We start from the raw sequence: 16,394 nt of genomic DNA on the forward strand, positions 1-16,394 counted from the left end.
GAGTTTAGATTTCAGTTCCAAAAATTAAATTGTTACTTTTTGTATGTAGATTGTTTTGAGTCCTTTCCCTTCTGTTGTTAGAAGTAATCTAAGATTTATTATTTCATTTTTATTTTAAACAACTCTCTCCTGGACCTAGTTTTGTATTTCAGAGGTGGGGGGTTGGAGATTGGACTAAATTTATAATTTAACTCTTATAATTTAACTCTTAAGAATCTTAAGAATGCTGTTGATGAAAGAATCAAACTCTGTAAAATATTTGAAGAGATTTGTTCTGAGCCATATATGAGTGACCAGTGACTGATCTCAAGAAGTAGTCCTGAGAACATATGCCTAAGATGGTCAGGCTACTGGTTGGATTTGTACAATTTAGGGAGACAAGACATCTATCAGTACATGTAAGACAGTACATTGGTTTGGTGCAGAAAGGCAGGACAACTCAGGGGGGTGTGGCAGAGGAGGTTCCAGGTCATAGGTAGATTCTAAAATTTTCTAATTAGCAATTAGTTGAAAGAGTTAAGTTATTGTCTAAAGACCTAGAATCAATGGAAGGAAATGTCTGGCTTAAGATAAGGAGTTTTAGAGACCAAGATTCTCATTACGCAGAAGAAGCCTCTAGGTAGTTTTTTCACAGAGAGTAGATAGCAAATGTTTCTTTTCAGACTTAAATAAAAGTGCCAGACTCTTGGTTGATTCTCTCCTGGATCAGGAAAAAGGCCTGGAAAGAGAAAGGGATTCTCTACAGAATGTTGATTTTAAGACAGCTTTACCGGGCTATTTCAAGAAATGACAAAGAAACATATTTGCGGTTAAAATATTTTGATTTCTTTCTTTCTCTGTTGTATGATGTTATGCTAGAGTCAGACTGGAAAGTTAAAACATATTATATAGGGTTAAGTAAAACCCCTCTGATGCGACTTCGTGGTTTGTAAAGCGTGGAACCTCCCCTCCCGTGCCCACCCCCGCAGAAGGCCTCTTAGATATTCTAGATCTTTAGAATATATAGAATAAAAAGTATCTAAGAGGCCACCCCCACAGAAGGCCTCTTAGATAGAAATTTGGGCAAGAGAAATAAAAGATCAGAGTTTAGTCTTCAATGTTAATCTAGCATGAACAAAAGTGTAGATTATTACATCCACTTATATATCTTAGCACTTTAAAAAAGTTTTCTAGATTTTTGAATAACTAAATAAATACACATTATATATACACAAATGTTACTGAAATGTCTTGCTTCATCCTATTATAATTCTGAATAATGTGGCATATGTAAATTATGAATGGGCAAATTCTTGCAACCCAGACATTTCTTTTTTTTTTTTTTTTTTCAGGAAGTGAAACAATTTTATTTTACAGTTGGCTTTAAAATCACAAAGACACTTACTTTTTTCATATAAAAACATTAGTACAGATACCTGTACTTTCTAGAAAATGATTATATAGGCATCTCAAAGAAAAATGTACACCATTATATGGTTTTAGTGAAGTTGCTTAGAAAAAGCTCAAATCTGGACTGATACCTAAAACATACCATTCCACTACCATTCTACTGATGATTAGTATCATCAGTATGTCTTCCAGCATTATTACGTATTTGATAATACATACATAGGCTGGCTTATCACTTAATGTTCCATTGGTTCTTCAGCCTTTTCTGCTGGTTCATCAGCAGGTTGAGGAGGCTGTGCCAGCTGGCTTGTCACTCAATGTTTCATTGGTTCTTCAGCCTTTTCTGCTGGTTCATCAGCAGGCTGAGCAGGCTGTGCCTTTCTCTGTGGCCTTTCTTCAAGACCTTCCAGGAATGGAGACACATCATCATCATCATCATCATCATCATCATCATCATTATCATTATCATACATTGTAAACTCCAAATTTTTACCAGCATTTCCAATGGGAACGTTTTTGTAGTTATGTCCTGTTCTGCAGGAATTGCCTCTCTTAAGGCATGCAGACCATGTTTAACCAGTTCATTTGAATTGTATTCCATAAATTTGCACATATGTCTCTCCAAGTAAGTACAAGCTGACTGAGAACGGGTCCCAATGGACATAGCTCTGTAGTCAAAATAGTCAGCAGATGGCCAAGTTTGGAAAATGCGAGGCCCATATCAACATAACCAGCAATAAGTAGCCCAACACCATATGGTCTCCAGCCATATTGTTGTGTTGATATTTGGGTCTTGCTTCCAATTAGAGATACAAGAGAAGACACAGGAAGTGGTCTATTGCATACAAATCTGGAATTGAAACACTCCTGGCACATAAAATTACATAACAGTCTACCATCATCAGTAAGCCCTGCAGTTGAGATACTAATATGGTTGTCAACATGGAGAATATTTTCTGATGAGCTGCAAGCTCCGATGGTGCCCTTTTCAATGCAATCAATAGTGCGTGGGTTTTTGATTTCAGACCAACTGTGGCTGAACCTTGTTTAACAGCTTCCATTGCATAGTCAGTTTGATGAATCCTGCTCCAGACAATGATATCATTGTCATACTGGTTTCCAAACATGGTTCCGGCACAGGTCTGGTTGCAGCCTCTGGCAAAACTGAGGATCAAGGAGTTGCTGCCTAAACTATCACTCTGCAGTGTACAGAGAAGTCTGTGGGACTTTGCAAACCCAGACTTTTCAGCACTGTCTTTAATTTGATCACAAGGTTTACAAAATAGGAGAGTGATCAGTATTAGTGGAAAGTGGGTTAAATATGTATAAATATAGTTATATGTTGGCTTTCTTTGGGGGAACTTATTCTCATCTCCTACTCACCCCTACCCTCCACCTAATTTCCTTTATATATGTTCCTTGTGTGTTTACTGAGATTTTCCTTTTTTAAAATTTATTATTATTCTCTTTTACAGAATGATTATGAGCCTAGCTGTGGGCGTTCTTTACGAAGGACACAGCGCAAACGTCAGCATACTTACCAAACACGGTCCAACATAGAGCATAATTCACAACCTTCATGTCAAAATTCAGGTGTACAGGAAGACTCAGACAGCTCCTCAGAGGTTAGATATATACTATTATTTATTTGATGTAGTTTTTTGTTTCCCAGTTCGTACCATCCATTTGGGTTTAAGGGTCACTTCTTTAATAGAAAATTATTTTTATTGTATTCTTGTAAGAGATTTGTTCATTAATAATACATTTAGTAGGTATATTTGGGCATATTTAATTCCTTTAGGTGTCTTCTTGGATTTGTACCTCAGATGCTGTCTTTGTGAGGGTATCAAATATGCCAGCAAGAGTTTGCCTTTGACACAGTGAAAAAAAGAGTTTAAGAGGAAATCAGCCTAGAAATGGAAAGGAGCGAAATATAAAGAACTTTAATAAGTTCCACAGTTTCAGAACTGTTTGGCTATCTAATCAACATAATATACACATTTTTTGTTATTATTGACTTCACCTCTCATGGAGATCATTGAGTGTTGATTTTTCTCAGATTTACCTTTTTCATGGTAATGAATAAAGAGTGTAGCTTCTTTTCATCTTGTTCTTCTGTTCTCCAGTCTTTTTGTTCTCTTAACAGCTTTCATTGTTAAATGCATAATGAAGGTTTAATCATGCATTGACAATATATGGTACTCTCATTCTCGTGCCATTCCCAATTCTTTTTTTTTTTTTTTTTTTTGAGATGGAGTCTTGCTCTGTCCCCAGGCCGGAGTGCAGTGACACGTACTTGGCTCACTGCAACCTCTGTCTCCCAAGTTCAAGAGATTCTCCTGCCTCGGCCTCCCCAGTAGCTGGGATTACAGGCATGCACCACCATGCATGGCTAATTTTTGTATTTTTAGTAGAGCCAGGGTTTCACCCTGTTGGCCAGGCTGATCTTGAACTCCTGACTTCAGGTCATCTGCCCGCCTCGGCCTCCCAAAGTGCTAGGATTACAGGCATGAGCCACTGCACCTGGCCCCATTCACAGTTCTTAAACTGTTATCAAAGATGTCCTCCATTCATGCCCCACCCCCACCCATATGAAATCTTGATCTTAAAAGAATGATCACTGTTCAGGAACTGATGCTCCCCCCACCCTTTTAAAAAAAGACAGAAACAAACAAGCAGAAGACAGAGTCTTGTTCTGTTGCCCAGGCTGGAGTGCAGTGCCTCAATCTCAGCTGACTGCAGCCCCCACCTCCCAGGTTCAAGCAATCTTCCTGTCTCGTCCTCCGAAGTATCTAGGACTACAGGTGCACGCCACCATGCCCTGCTAATTTTTGTATTTTTAGTAGAGACAGGGTTTCACCATGTTGGTCAGACTGGTCTCGAACTCCTGACCTCAGATGATCTGCCTGCCTTGGCCTTCCAAAGTGCTGGGACTACAGGGATGAGCCACTGTGCCTGGCCTGATGCTCCCTTTTAAATGTAATGTGATAACAGCATTATGGTTGTACTTCTAAAACAAATCCTAATCTTAATACATATTTATGGTTAAAATGGTTTTTTTGGTCATGATGTGCATCAAACTAATGCTAAGAGTATAAGGCAGTGGGTGAGGGTATAGATAAAATAGGAAGTTAATTATTGTCTAAACTGGAGATTGTGTACACGGGTTATCTGTTCTCTCTACTGTATTTAAAATTTTACATAAAAAAGATAATTAAAATTTTTAGTGGAGAGTAATTATATTAACTTGATAGAGACATATAGGCATTTTTAAAACAATGTTTCTAATGTATTTAAGAGTTATATTTGGACTTAAAAAATCTATTGAAGGCCGGGCGCGGTGGCTCAAGCCTGTAATCCCAGCACTTTGGGAGGCCGAGACGGGCGGATCACGAGGTCAGGAGATCGAGACCATCCTGGCGAACTCGGTGAAACCCCGTCTCTACTAAAAAATACAAAAAAAAAAAAAAAAAACTAGCCGGGCGAGGTGGCGGGCGCCTGTAGTCCCAGCTACTCGGGAGGCTGAGGCAGGAGAATGGCGTGAACCCGGGAGGCGGAGCTTGCAGTGAGCTGAGATCCGGCCACTGTACCCCAGCCCGGGCGACAGAGCGAGACTCCGTCTCAAAAAAAAAAAAAAAAAAAAAAAAAAAAAAAAAAAAAAATCTATTGAGTCTTTGAAATCATAAAAAGATGTTTTATATCAATAAGATAATGATGCCAGAAATTTAGAAATACCTAGTAGACTTAGTTGTGAGTTACAGATATACTTAGAACAATAATTATGTGCATTTTAAGGAGAGCATTTTTTGAGGGCAGAATTCAAAAAATGCTGTAAAATAGGTAGTGGTTTTTTAACTAGAAATACTTTAGGTGGTAATATCCATATATCTTAATTGCTGGCTCTTTGTTGTAGGAAGACGAAACTGTTGGCACAAGTGATGCTTCAGTAGAGGATCCTGTTGTTGAATGGCAAAGTGAAAGTTCTTCCAGGTAGTTTTAATGATTTCAATTTGGTCGAATTTATTGAACAGTTTTAATATGAAATTATGTTCTTGCAGGAAATTGGTAAAATCAGAATTAAAGTAGTGTTTTATAGTAGAAAAGGTACTGGCTGGAAGCCGAGAGACCTGATGTGATCCTGGCTCTCCCAATATCTTTCTGACGTCACTGTGGGCCTTTTAGTTTCTTCATCTACAAAATAAGATTCTTTTTAAATCCAAGATTCTACATCTTGGCAATTATATTCACCCTCTGCATAATGATCTTTCAGCCAATGACAGAGTGCATATGACGATGGTCCCATAATGAAGCTGAAAAATTCCTGTCACCTAGTGACATCATACCCATTGTAACACTGTAGCACAAAGCATTATTCACGTGTTTGTGGGGATGCTGGTGTAAGTTAACTTGCTGAACTGTCAGTCATACAAAAGTTTAGCATATACAGTTATGTACAGTATATAGTACTTAATAAACAACTATGTTACTGGTTTATTTACTATGCTATACTTATATATTATTATGTTTTCTTCATTTCATTTTTGATTCTTTTAGAGATGGTGTCTTGCTATGTTGCCCAGGCACGCCTTGAACTCCTGGGCTCGAGCAGTCCTCCCACCTCAGGCTCAGCCTCCTGAGTAGCAGGGTGTACAGATGCACACCAATATGCTCAGTTTATGCTATACTTTTTGTTGTTATTTTAGAGTGTACTTGTTGTACTTGTAATAAATTATTAAGTGTAAAATATCCTCAGTCAGGTCCTCCAAGAGATATTCCAGAAGAAGGCATTATTATCATTGGAGATAAAAGCTCCATGTGTTTTTGTCCTTGAATACCTTCCAGTGGGAACAGGAAAAGATGTGGAGGTGGAAGACAGTGATATTGATGATCCTGACCCTCTGTAGGCTTAGGCTAATGTTTGTGTCTTAGTTTTTAAATGAAGTTTTAAAATAAAATTGAAAAAAATTAAACCTTAAAAATAGAAAAAAACCTTATAGAGTAAGGAGATAAAGAAAAAATTTGCCGAGCGTGGTGGCTCACTTCTGTAATCCCAGCACTTTTGGAGGCCGAGGCGGGAGGATCACTTGAGGTCAGGTGTTCGAGACCAGCCTGGCCAACATGGTAAAACCCCATCTCTACTAAAAATACAAAAATTATCCAGATGAGGTGGCGGAGGCCTGTAATCCCAGTTACTCAGGAGGCTGAGGCAGGATAATTGCTTGAACTTGCAAGGTGGAGATTGCAGTGAGCCGAGATTGTGCCATTGCACTCCAGCCTGTGCGACAAGAGCGAAACTCTGTCTCAAGAAGAAAAAAAAAAAATACGGCTGTACAATGTGTTTTAAGCTAAGCGTTATTACAAAACAGTCAAAAAGTTAAAAAAAAGCTAAAAAGTGTAAAGTAAAAATGTTACAGTAAGCTAAGATTAATTTCTTACTGAAGAAATAAAATTTTTTAAAATAAATTTAGTGTAACCTAAGTGTAGTGTTTGTAAAGTCTTCAATAGTGTACAGTCATTTTCTAGGTCTTCACATTCACTCACCATCACTCACTGACTCACCACCAGCAACTTTCAGTTCTATAAACTCCATTCATGTTAAGTGCCCTATGTAGGTATACATTTTTTAAAATCTTTTACACCACATTTTTACTGTAGCTTTTCTATGTGTAGATATACACTTAGTATTGTGTAGATATATACTTAGCATTGTGTTAAAATTGCCAACTGTATTCAGTACAGTCACATGCTGTACAAATTTGTAGCCTTGGAGCGATAGGCTCTACTATATAGCATAGCTGTGTAGTAGGCTATACTGTCTAGGTTTGTGTAAGTATACTCTGTATGATGTTCACACAATGACAAAATCACCTCATGATGCATTTCTCTGAAAGTATCGTCTTTGTTAAGTGACACATGACTGTATATGACTGTATATGTATTTATTTCAGTTTTAAAATAATCCCATTTCAACATTTCCAAGAATAAGATGCTTTTTTATTTTGAAGAAGCTTTTGTGATTTTGGACGGGATTTTAACTCCTTCTTGGATTTAATGAAATCCAAGAAGGATTTCATTAAAATTACTAAGATAATGATTGAAATTCTATATTGATTTTCTTTTTTTTTTGTTTTGAGATGGAGTCTTACTGTCACCCAGGCTGGAGTGCAATGGTGCGGTCTTGGCTCACTGCAATCTCTGCCTCTTGGATTCCAGTGATTCTCCCCTCTCAGCCTCCCAAGTAGCTGGGACTACAGGCGCATGCCACCACACCCGGCTAATTTTTGTATTTTTAGTAGAGATAGGGTTTTGCCATGTTGGCCAGGCTGGTCTCGAACTCCTGATCTCGTGATCCACCCACCTCGGCCTCCCAAAGTGCTGGGATTACAGGTGTGAGCCACCGCGCCTGGCTGATATTTTTTCTCTTAAGTTAGAACAAAATCCAGCCATGTCATTTATAATGCTGTTTGATTACAGAATGATCTTTCAATTATTAAGTAAAACTACTCCTTTTCTGTACTTAGGTATCCATAATTTTGATTTATTTACAGTGATTCATCAAGTGAATATTCTGATTGGACAGCAGATGCTGGAATAAATTTACAACCCCCAAAAAGACAAACCAGACAGACAACACGGAAAATATGCAGCAGCTCTGATGAGGAAAATGTGAAGTCCCTAGAAGAAAGGCAAAAGAAACCTAAGCAGACTAGAAAGAAGGTTTGTAACTTTATAAGTTATTTTGTTTTTGTTATTTTTTGTTTTTCTGCCTTTGATACTTAAATATTTAATAGTAACCTTGACTTTTCTCTAAAAATAACATTTCATCTGAGAAAGTAAGTAAAAGTAGTTTCACTTCAAAATGCAAAGAATTTTTGAAATTTTTCTGTTACCAAAGGTAGAGGCTAGAATGTTTCATTACAATTTGTTATTCAAACATATTCACAATCATTTGTTAAAATGTGGCAATGTCCTAAAATAAACTACTGTCTCACAAAATTATTATTCTTGTCACCTTTATCTGACAACATTATTATTCTTGTCATGTGGTATTTTGAGTCCTAATTTTTAACATTTTTAACTTGTAACATGGAAGAGTATGATGAATTGTATAGGACTCTTCCTCCATTCCACTGTTTTTTGGTGTTTTTATTAGAGAGATGGGGTCTCGTTATGTTGCCCAGAGTGGAGTGCAGTGGCTATTCACAGGCATAATCATAACACACTGCAGACTCGAACTGCTAGGCTCAAGCAATACTCCCACCTCAGCCTCCTGGTTAGCTGGGACTACTGTTGTGTACCACTGTGCCTGGCTTACCTTTATGTTTTTATTTCATCCCAGTGACAGTTTCTTTTCCCTACTATAAATTCATTTAAATGATTTAAAGACTTGGTTTATGTAGTTATTATAATTTTAACTTCAAAATTGATTATAGACACATTCTGTAGTCTTTTGCTTTAGTAGACATAATTATTTTCTAGATTATCACTATTTTATTGGCAAAAACTTATTCTTACATTTGAATTCATGTGGTAGTCAAGAGACATATGTAAAAGTTATGGTTTTCAGGTAGTATATAGTGTCAAGTTATTACCTGTCAGTTAAAATTTAGTAACGGGATTTTTTTTGTTGGCAGAAAAGTTGTATGTAATACAGCAAAATCATTCAAATTTATATACGTTAGGTTTCATTGTATCCTGAAATTTTTAATCTTCTCTACCTACTATTTTTCATACTATTGTTTATGTGTTTTATGTATTGGAGAACTATGTTTTATACATATACTGTTCATGTTTTTATGTTTTAGAAAGGAGGACTGGTTTCTATGGCAGGTGAGCCTAATGAAGAATGGTTTGCCCCTCAGTGGATCTTGGATACTATACCCCGACGTTCCCCATTTGTTCCACAAATGGGAGATGAGGTAATTGTTACCTGTTATAACCTTTTTCTGTGTAGCCTCAAGAGCACTAACTTTAATCAGTCTGAATATATTTATATTCCTAATTCCATTATAATAATATATACAGTATCTTATCTGCTCTGCTTAATTATATATTTCTTGTGGAAGGTGATTGAACAGTGTTAATCTTTGTATCCTTCGTAGGGCCTGGCACAGTAGCTTCAGTCTATTAGATGCTCATTGAATATGGAGATAAATTAATCAGCTTATGAAGTCATGAAAATAATTGGCTTTATTTTAATCTGAATTGCCACTTAGTAGAATTGAGTGGTATTTTGAGTCCTCATTCATGTTCCAATATTTTTTTTTAAAAGAAAAGTTCAACCTGAAAGAAAGTACATAAGAAGGTATTTACTCCTTTAAATGAGTAGGGGAATGTAATTTTGCAAACAGGTCTTTCTCTCTGAGTCTGTGATTGACAAGTATAGCCGTATTTATTATTGGCCAGAAATTAATCAAAATTCTACCTGGTAAAAAAATTTCATTTTATTTTGAAATTTAGTATTATTTTATAAAATAATAAAATAATATTGGAACATTAGAACTCTTTTTGGCTTGGATATTGTCTGATATACTAATTTTTTTTTATTGATTCAATGTTTTTACACAGTTTTAAATTTAAGAGTGATAGTAGAAATGTAATATTGTCATTGCAGCAGCAGAAGGAGCAAAACCTTGCAAATTGACTCTAAACATTTTGGGAACAATAAAAATTTTACAAAACTTTTTTGTAATTGCCTCTTATAGAGATCTTATATCAGAGTAGCTATCAAATAGCCTTACAAATAAATTATTACCTGCTGTTTATCTTTAGATATTTTTAAATGTTTCTTTTGATGTTTTCTTATAGGTATTGGACTTCTGAGTAATGCTTGTTTGCATAATTATGTTAATACATATTTTCTGACGAATGCTATACTTAAAAACAGAGAACTTGTAAAATGTTACTGGCATATCTCAAATCACTATTTCTTATAGTTACTGCCTGTTTTTATTTTCTGGAGGCAGAAGAGGAGTCATGTTTAATTACCTTAGAAAACTTTATAGAACAAAACAAGGATCTACACACTCTAGGATCTGATGAGACTCCTGTCTAAAGGACCATTTTTCTCCATTCTTTGGTTGAATTCCTTTTCCTCTATGTTGTTAAACTTACTATATCCTTATATGCTTCAAGACTAATGTATATGAGGTGAAGACAGTTCTTCAGGTAATGAGGAAGATGTATGTAAATCAGACAATGAATATGTAGAGGATGTTTTTAAAGAAATTATAAAGGCAAACATACACTTTTTATATAATTCATTTCTTAATGGCAACATTACTTTTTACTTCATCTTACTATTAAGCCTTTATTGTCTTGCCTAGATATCCCTACCCACAGATCATTACTTCTTAAAATTATCATTTTCAAGGTCTAATTCAAATACTAACTTTTCCAGGATGTTGTCCTTGTTTTTCATTGACCAGTTCCTCTGTCCTCATAAGCTTTTCTACCTAAATTATCTTTCTCTTCTGATATATAATATATTCTACCTTGTGTTATAGTTATATATCCACATGTGCTTCCATATCCTAGAGGAAATGTTTTTATACCTTATCACAGCATCTAGTGCCTATACACAGATGTTCAATGATCAGTATTTGTTGAGTTCAGGAATGAATATATAATAAAGGATATCTTAATGTCATGTGTATTATTGGTTTTTAAACCTTACAATTATTTTATTTACTAATTTTAAACTTTTTTTATTTTCTACTCAAATTTTTAGCTATTAGAAATTCTAACTTAGTATTGATTGGTAGAGTATGTTAATGTATTTTAGAAATCTCATAATATGGTATTTTTTGTTACTTTCTTTTATTTACTTATCTCTATCACTACTTTTTTTTTTTTTTTTGACCGACTCTTGCTCTGTTGCCCAGGCTAGAGTGCAGTGGAGCTGTCTTGGCTCACTGCAACCTCTGCCTCCTGGGTTCAAAGCGATACTCCTGCCTCAGCCTCCAGAGTAGCTGGGATTACAGGCGTGCACCACCATGACCAACGAAGTTTTGTATTTTTAGTAGAGACGGGATTTCACCATGTTGGCCAGGCTGGTCTCGAACGCCAGACCTCAGGTGATCTGCCCGCCTCGGCCTCTCAAAGTGCTGGGATTACAGGTGTGAGCCACTGTGCCTAGCCTCTATCACTGCTTTTAAACTTGAGGAAAAGAAACTTTTTGTAATAAATACAGAAAACGATAGTAAATGGTGGCTTAAAGAGCTGAAGAATTAAGTAATTGAATTCATTTTCCTTCCATAATATGCCAGTTCTGACATGAACTCCTGTAACAGGCAACTTTTAATTTGCCTTGAAATTACTCCATTTACTAACCTGTGATTTATACTGTTTATATGAAATGTGTAGACTGAATATTAAAATTTTGATAGAGTGTCAGTTATAATTTGAAGTATAGTATAGCTGTCCTTTGGTATCCACACAGAATTGGCTCTAGCACCCCTTGCAAATAACAGAATCTACAAGGACATTATATAAAAAGCCTAGTATTTGCATATAATCTATGTACATCCTCCTATATACTTTAAATTGTCTCTATATTATGATACCTAATACAATGTAAATGCTGTATTAATTGTTGTTATACGATACTGGTTTTTTATTTGTATCATCATTTATTTATTTATTTGTTTTTTGTGAGGGAGTTTTGCTCTTGTTGCCCAGGTTGGAGTGCAATGTTGTGATCTCGGCTCACTGCAACTTCCACTTCCCGAGTTCAAGTGATTCTCCTGCCTCAGCCTCCCGAGCAGCTGGGATTACAGGCATGTGTTACCACGCCCAGCTAATTTTTGTATTTTTATTAGAGACGGGGTTTTGCAACGTTGGTCAGGCTGATCTCGAACTCCTGACCTCAGGTGATCCACCTGCCTCAACCTCCCAAAGTTCTGGGATTAAAGGCGTGAGCCACCATGCCCGGCGTAATTGTATTGTTTTGTATATCTATATCTATATCTATGTCTATATCTATATCTATATCTATATCTATAGATATAGATATATCAAATATTTTCAACCTGCAGTTGATTGGATTTGATGATGCAGAAGCTGTGGATATGGAGGGGCACATATACTTTAAAATATGACCAGTTTTGTGTACATTTTCCGTGATTCTGCTTCTTCAGCACACTTGTGAAGCTGATTGAAGGGAAAGGACTGTGTTTACTGTGTTTATATGATGTGGTAATGAGCACAGGGCTACATAGGCGTGAGTACTGAATTAACATAATTTGAAACCTTTATCGTATGAAGTCTTTCAGTATTATAATTATTTCTTTCTGCAAACAGAAGAGGATGTTTGTAGGAATATATATTGGACATACAGTGTTATATAGGATGCTGCTGTTTAATACCTTATGTTTTCTGTTTTAGCTTATCTATTTTAGGCAAGGACATGAAGCTTATGTTCGGGCTGTAAGGAAATCAAAAATATACAGTGTTAATTTACAAAAACAGCCATGGAACAAAATGGATCTCAGGGTAAGTTTGCCAAATTCATAAGCTATGCAATTGAAGTAGCTTTGGAATTAAATTGCTTACCCATGGTTTTTTTCCTCAGTTTTATGAATATTTCACTGTTGATTTTGTATCCAAGATAAGATGGTATACTATACTCTTGTAGAACTGAATATGATGGATCACATTTTATATGTTTCTTAAAATTTGTATGCTATTTTCTATTGTCTAGTCTATACTAGTCCATAATTAGAGCAAAGCAGGAGTTCCCTTGTGTGGATATATTCTCTAATCAGCAACTTTGTATGTTCTGGATGCTTCATAAACTGAGCGTGTAGACTATAAACACTCTCAAGGTTCTGACAGCTTTGGTATATATTAAATAGGATAAATCACAATAAGCCCCGAAACTTATGGTGTTTTGTAAAATAGCTGTTGTAATATATTACCCATGTAGCTACATATATAATACCCATGTGGCTCCATACTTTATGGAGAATGATTTTGTCCATAAATATTTCATTCATTTGTACATATATATGTGTGTCTATATATGCACACGCACACAGACAGACATAGGTGTACATTCACCACCATTTCTACCTAGGTTTATTTGTGTTTCAGTTTGGTTTTCTGAACAAGAGACTAAAGGGCCATTTTATGATAGTTTTCCAGGTAAATGAAGGGTTGTGTGATGATTCTTGACAGGAAGGATATAAGAGAGAATATGTATCTTTATTTATTTATTTTTTATTTCTTTGAGACAGAGTCTCACTCTGTTGCCCAGGTTGGAGTGCAGTGGCCCTGTCTCGCCTCACTGCAACCTCCGCCTCCGGGGTTCAAGTGATTCTTCTGCCTCAGCCTCCTGAGTAGCTGGGATTACAGGCACATGCCACCACGCCTGGCTAAGTTTTGTATTTTTATTGGAGACGGGATTTCGCCATGTTGACCAGGCTAGTCTTGAACTCCTGACCGCAGCGTGATCCACCCGCCTCAGCTTCCCAAAGTGCTGGGATACAGGCATGAGCCACTGTGCCCAGCTGAGAATATGTATATTTATTAAAATAAAGATTTGATTTAGATGTTTGTAAAACATTTTATTAATGTCATCAGGTGGTAAAGTAGCTTATCACGTGAGCTTTACATAATCATCTTCTGGAAGATAGGGACAGCTCCTATCTATTCTGTATCAAGTAAAAGTTGAGTTCTTCTTTAGATTCACAGGACTGAATAAAACATGTGATTTCTTACTTTTTTTTTTTTAAAAAAAAAAAAACAAAAAACAAAACAGAGTCTTGCTCTGTCACCCAGGCTGGAGTGCAATAGAGCGATCTCCACTCACTGCAACCTCTGCCTCCCAGGTGCAAGCAATTCTCCTGCCTCAGCCTCTCGAGTAGCTGGGATTACAGGCGCCCACCACCACGCCTATCTAATTTTTGCCTTTTTAGTAAAGATGGAGTTTCACCATGTTGGCCAGGCCGGTCTCAAACTCCTGACCTCAGGTGATCCACCCTCCTTGGCCTCCAAAGGTGCTGGGATTACAGGAATGAGCTGCCACATCCAGCCAAGTTCTTTCTTTTTATCCTAACCTTGTTGTTCTAGGAAATTGTAGGAGCAGCTTATATGTGGTAAATGAGCTTAGCCTTTGGGATAAGACCTGGATTTCAATTGTAGCTCTGCTATATGCTAGTATATAACTTTAAGCAGGACCCTATACCTACAAAGATCAGTTTTGCCATCAGTTAAATGTGACTAATAATTAGTGAATGTGTATGATTATTGTAAGATCATATCCAGAATCTATAAGGAACTTAACAAGCATAAAAACAAACAATCTCATTAAAAAATGGGTAAAGGACATGAACAGACACTTCTTAAAAGAAAATGTATAAGTGGCCAACAAACATGTGAAAAAATGCTAAAACATCACTTATTAGGGAAATGCAAATCAAAACCACAAGATACCATCTCACACCAGTCAGAATGGGTATTATTAAAAAGTCAAAACAAACAAATAGATGCTTGTGAGGTTGTGGAGAGGGGAGAATACTTATACACTACTGGTGGGAATGTGAATTAGTTCAGCCACTGTGGAAAGCAGTCTGGAGATTTCTCAGAAAACTTAAAGTAGAACTACCCAAATTCCATTACTGGATGTATATCCAAAGGAATATAAATTGTTCTACCGTGAAGACACATGCACAAGCATGTTCATCATAGCACTATTCACAATAGCAAAGACATGGAATCAATCTAGATGCCCGTCAGTGGTAGACTGGATAAAAAAAAAATGTACGTATACATCATGGAATACTATGTAGCTATAAAAAAATGAGATCATGGCCTTTACAGCAACATAGATGAAGCTGAAGGCCATTATTGTAAGTAAAACAGCTAAAAAACAAAAAATCAAGTACTACATGCCCTCACTTAACAAATGGGTGCTAAACAGTTGGACAATTGGACATGTAGATGGAAATGATAGACACTGGGGACTCCAAAGGAAGGGAGATTAGGAGAGGGATAGGGTTTAAAAAATTAGCTATTTGGTACAATGGTTACTCTTTGGAGGATGGGTACACTAGAAACAAACCCCACCATTATGCAATATATCCATGTAACAAACCTGCACGTGTACCCCATGAATCTAAAGTAAAACAAAAACAACAAAAAAGATAATGTTGTAGATATTAAAAAATGTAAGTCTTCACCCCAAACATGTACACGTACATATATACCTGTATGCTTACATACTGTGTTTTTGCTAGGGGAGTGATTTTTAACCAGAGCATCATACTGCACTAGGGAGTTTTTCCAAAATAGATATATTACCAAGCTGTACCCCAAACATAGAATTCGATTCTATAGGTATAGGATTTCAGAACATTAAATTTGAAGCATTTCCCCAGGTGATGTGGCTGCTCATTCTTGGTTTAGAGCATTGCACTAAACTACAACCTGCTATTAAGAGTTAAGAGCCATGTCTTATTACCTTTAACACTTAGTGTAGTGCCTGGCATTTAGAGAATCTTCAGATATTAATAAATTGTTCAAGTAATAATGAAATACTATGCAAATGTTAAGTAATTATTTATAATGAAAGTAATAATTTATTGGTATTCTCATGAATAGGAGCAAGAGTTTGTTAAGATTGTAGGAATCAAATATGAGGTTGGCCCACCCACACTGTGCTGCTTGAAGCTTGCATTTCTGGACCCAATTTCAGGCAAAATGACTGGAGAATCTTTTTCCATTAAGTGAGTAGTTATCTCTGGGTCTCTGTGTTTGAGTGTGTGTATTTTAATGCCTATTGTATATTCTACAGAGTACAGGGCTCAATGGGAGAGAAAACACTATAGCATTCTGTACTACAGGGTTTAGAATTATAAAGACCAGAGTTTAATTCCTAGTTTGTTTCTCCATTTTATTTATATTTGTGTGTGTGTGTGTGTGTGTGTGTGTGTGTGTGTGTGTGTATGTGTATGTATTTATGTTATGGATAGTTAGATAGATAAGTTCATAAGCAAGTTACTTAA

At 36.3% G+C, this 16,394-nt stretch overlaps 1 protein-coding gene and 1 pseudogene across 2 annotated transcripts in view; one reads left to right on the top strand and one right to left on the bottom strand.

Moving 5' to 3' along the window:
* The window catches only part of BRWD3 (bromodomain and WD repeat domain containing 3), a 134,012-nt gene that overhangs the window by 92,113 nt on the left and 25,505 nt on the right, over positions 1–16,394 (top strand). For both annotated transcript variants that reach the window (XM_037989497.2, XM_007992161.3), the window contains exons 21-26: positions 2,865–3,014; positions 5,303–5,379; positions 7,938–8,106; positions 9,195–9,308; positions 12,775–12,882; positions 15,991–16,115. In XM_037989497.2, the coding sequence (XP_037845425.1) occupies positions 2,865–3,014; positions 5,303–5,379; positions 7,938–8,106; positions 9,195–9,308; positions 12,775–12,882; positions 15,991–16,115 (743 nt within the window). The remainder of the gene's footprint in view (positions 1–2,864; positions 3,015–5,302; positions 5,380–7,937; positions 8,107–9,194; positions 9,309–12,774; positions 12,883–15,990; positions 16,116–16,394) is intronic.
* Positions 1,621–2,697, bottom strand: LOC103232260 (proteasome subunit alpha type-1 pseudogene; annotated as a pseudogene).

Source organism: Chlorocebus sabaeus, chromosome X (assembly GCF_047675955.1).
Source record: "Chlorocebus sabaeus isolate Y175 chromosome X, mChlSab1.0.hap1, whole genome shotgun sequence".
In the NCBI taxonomy this organism is placed as follows: Eukaryota; Metazoa; Chordata; class Mammalia; order Primates; family Cercopithecidae; genus Chlorocebus; species Chlorocebus sabaeus.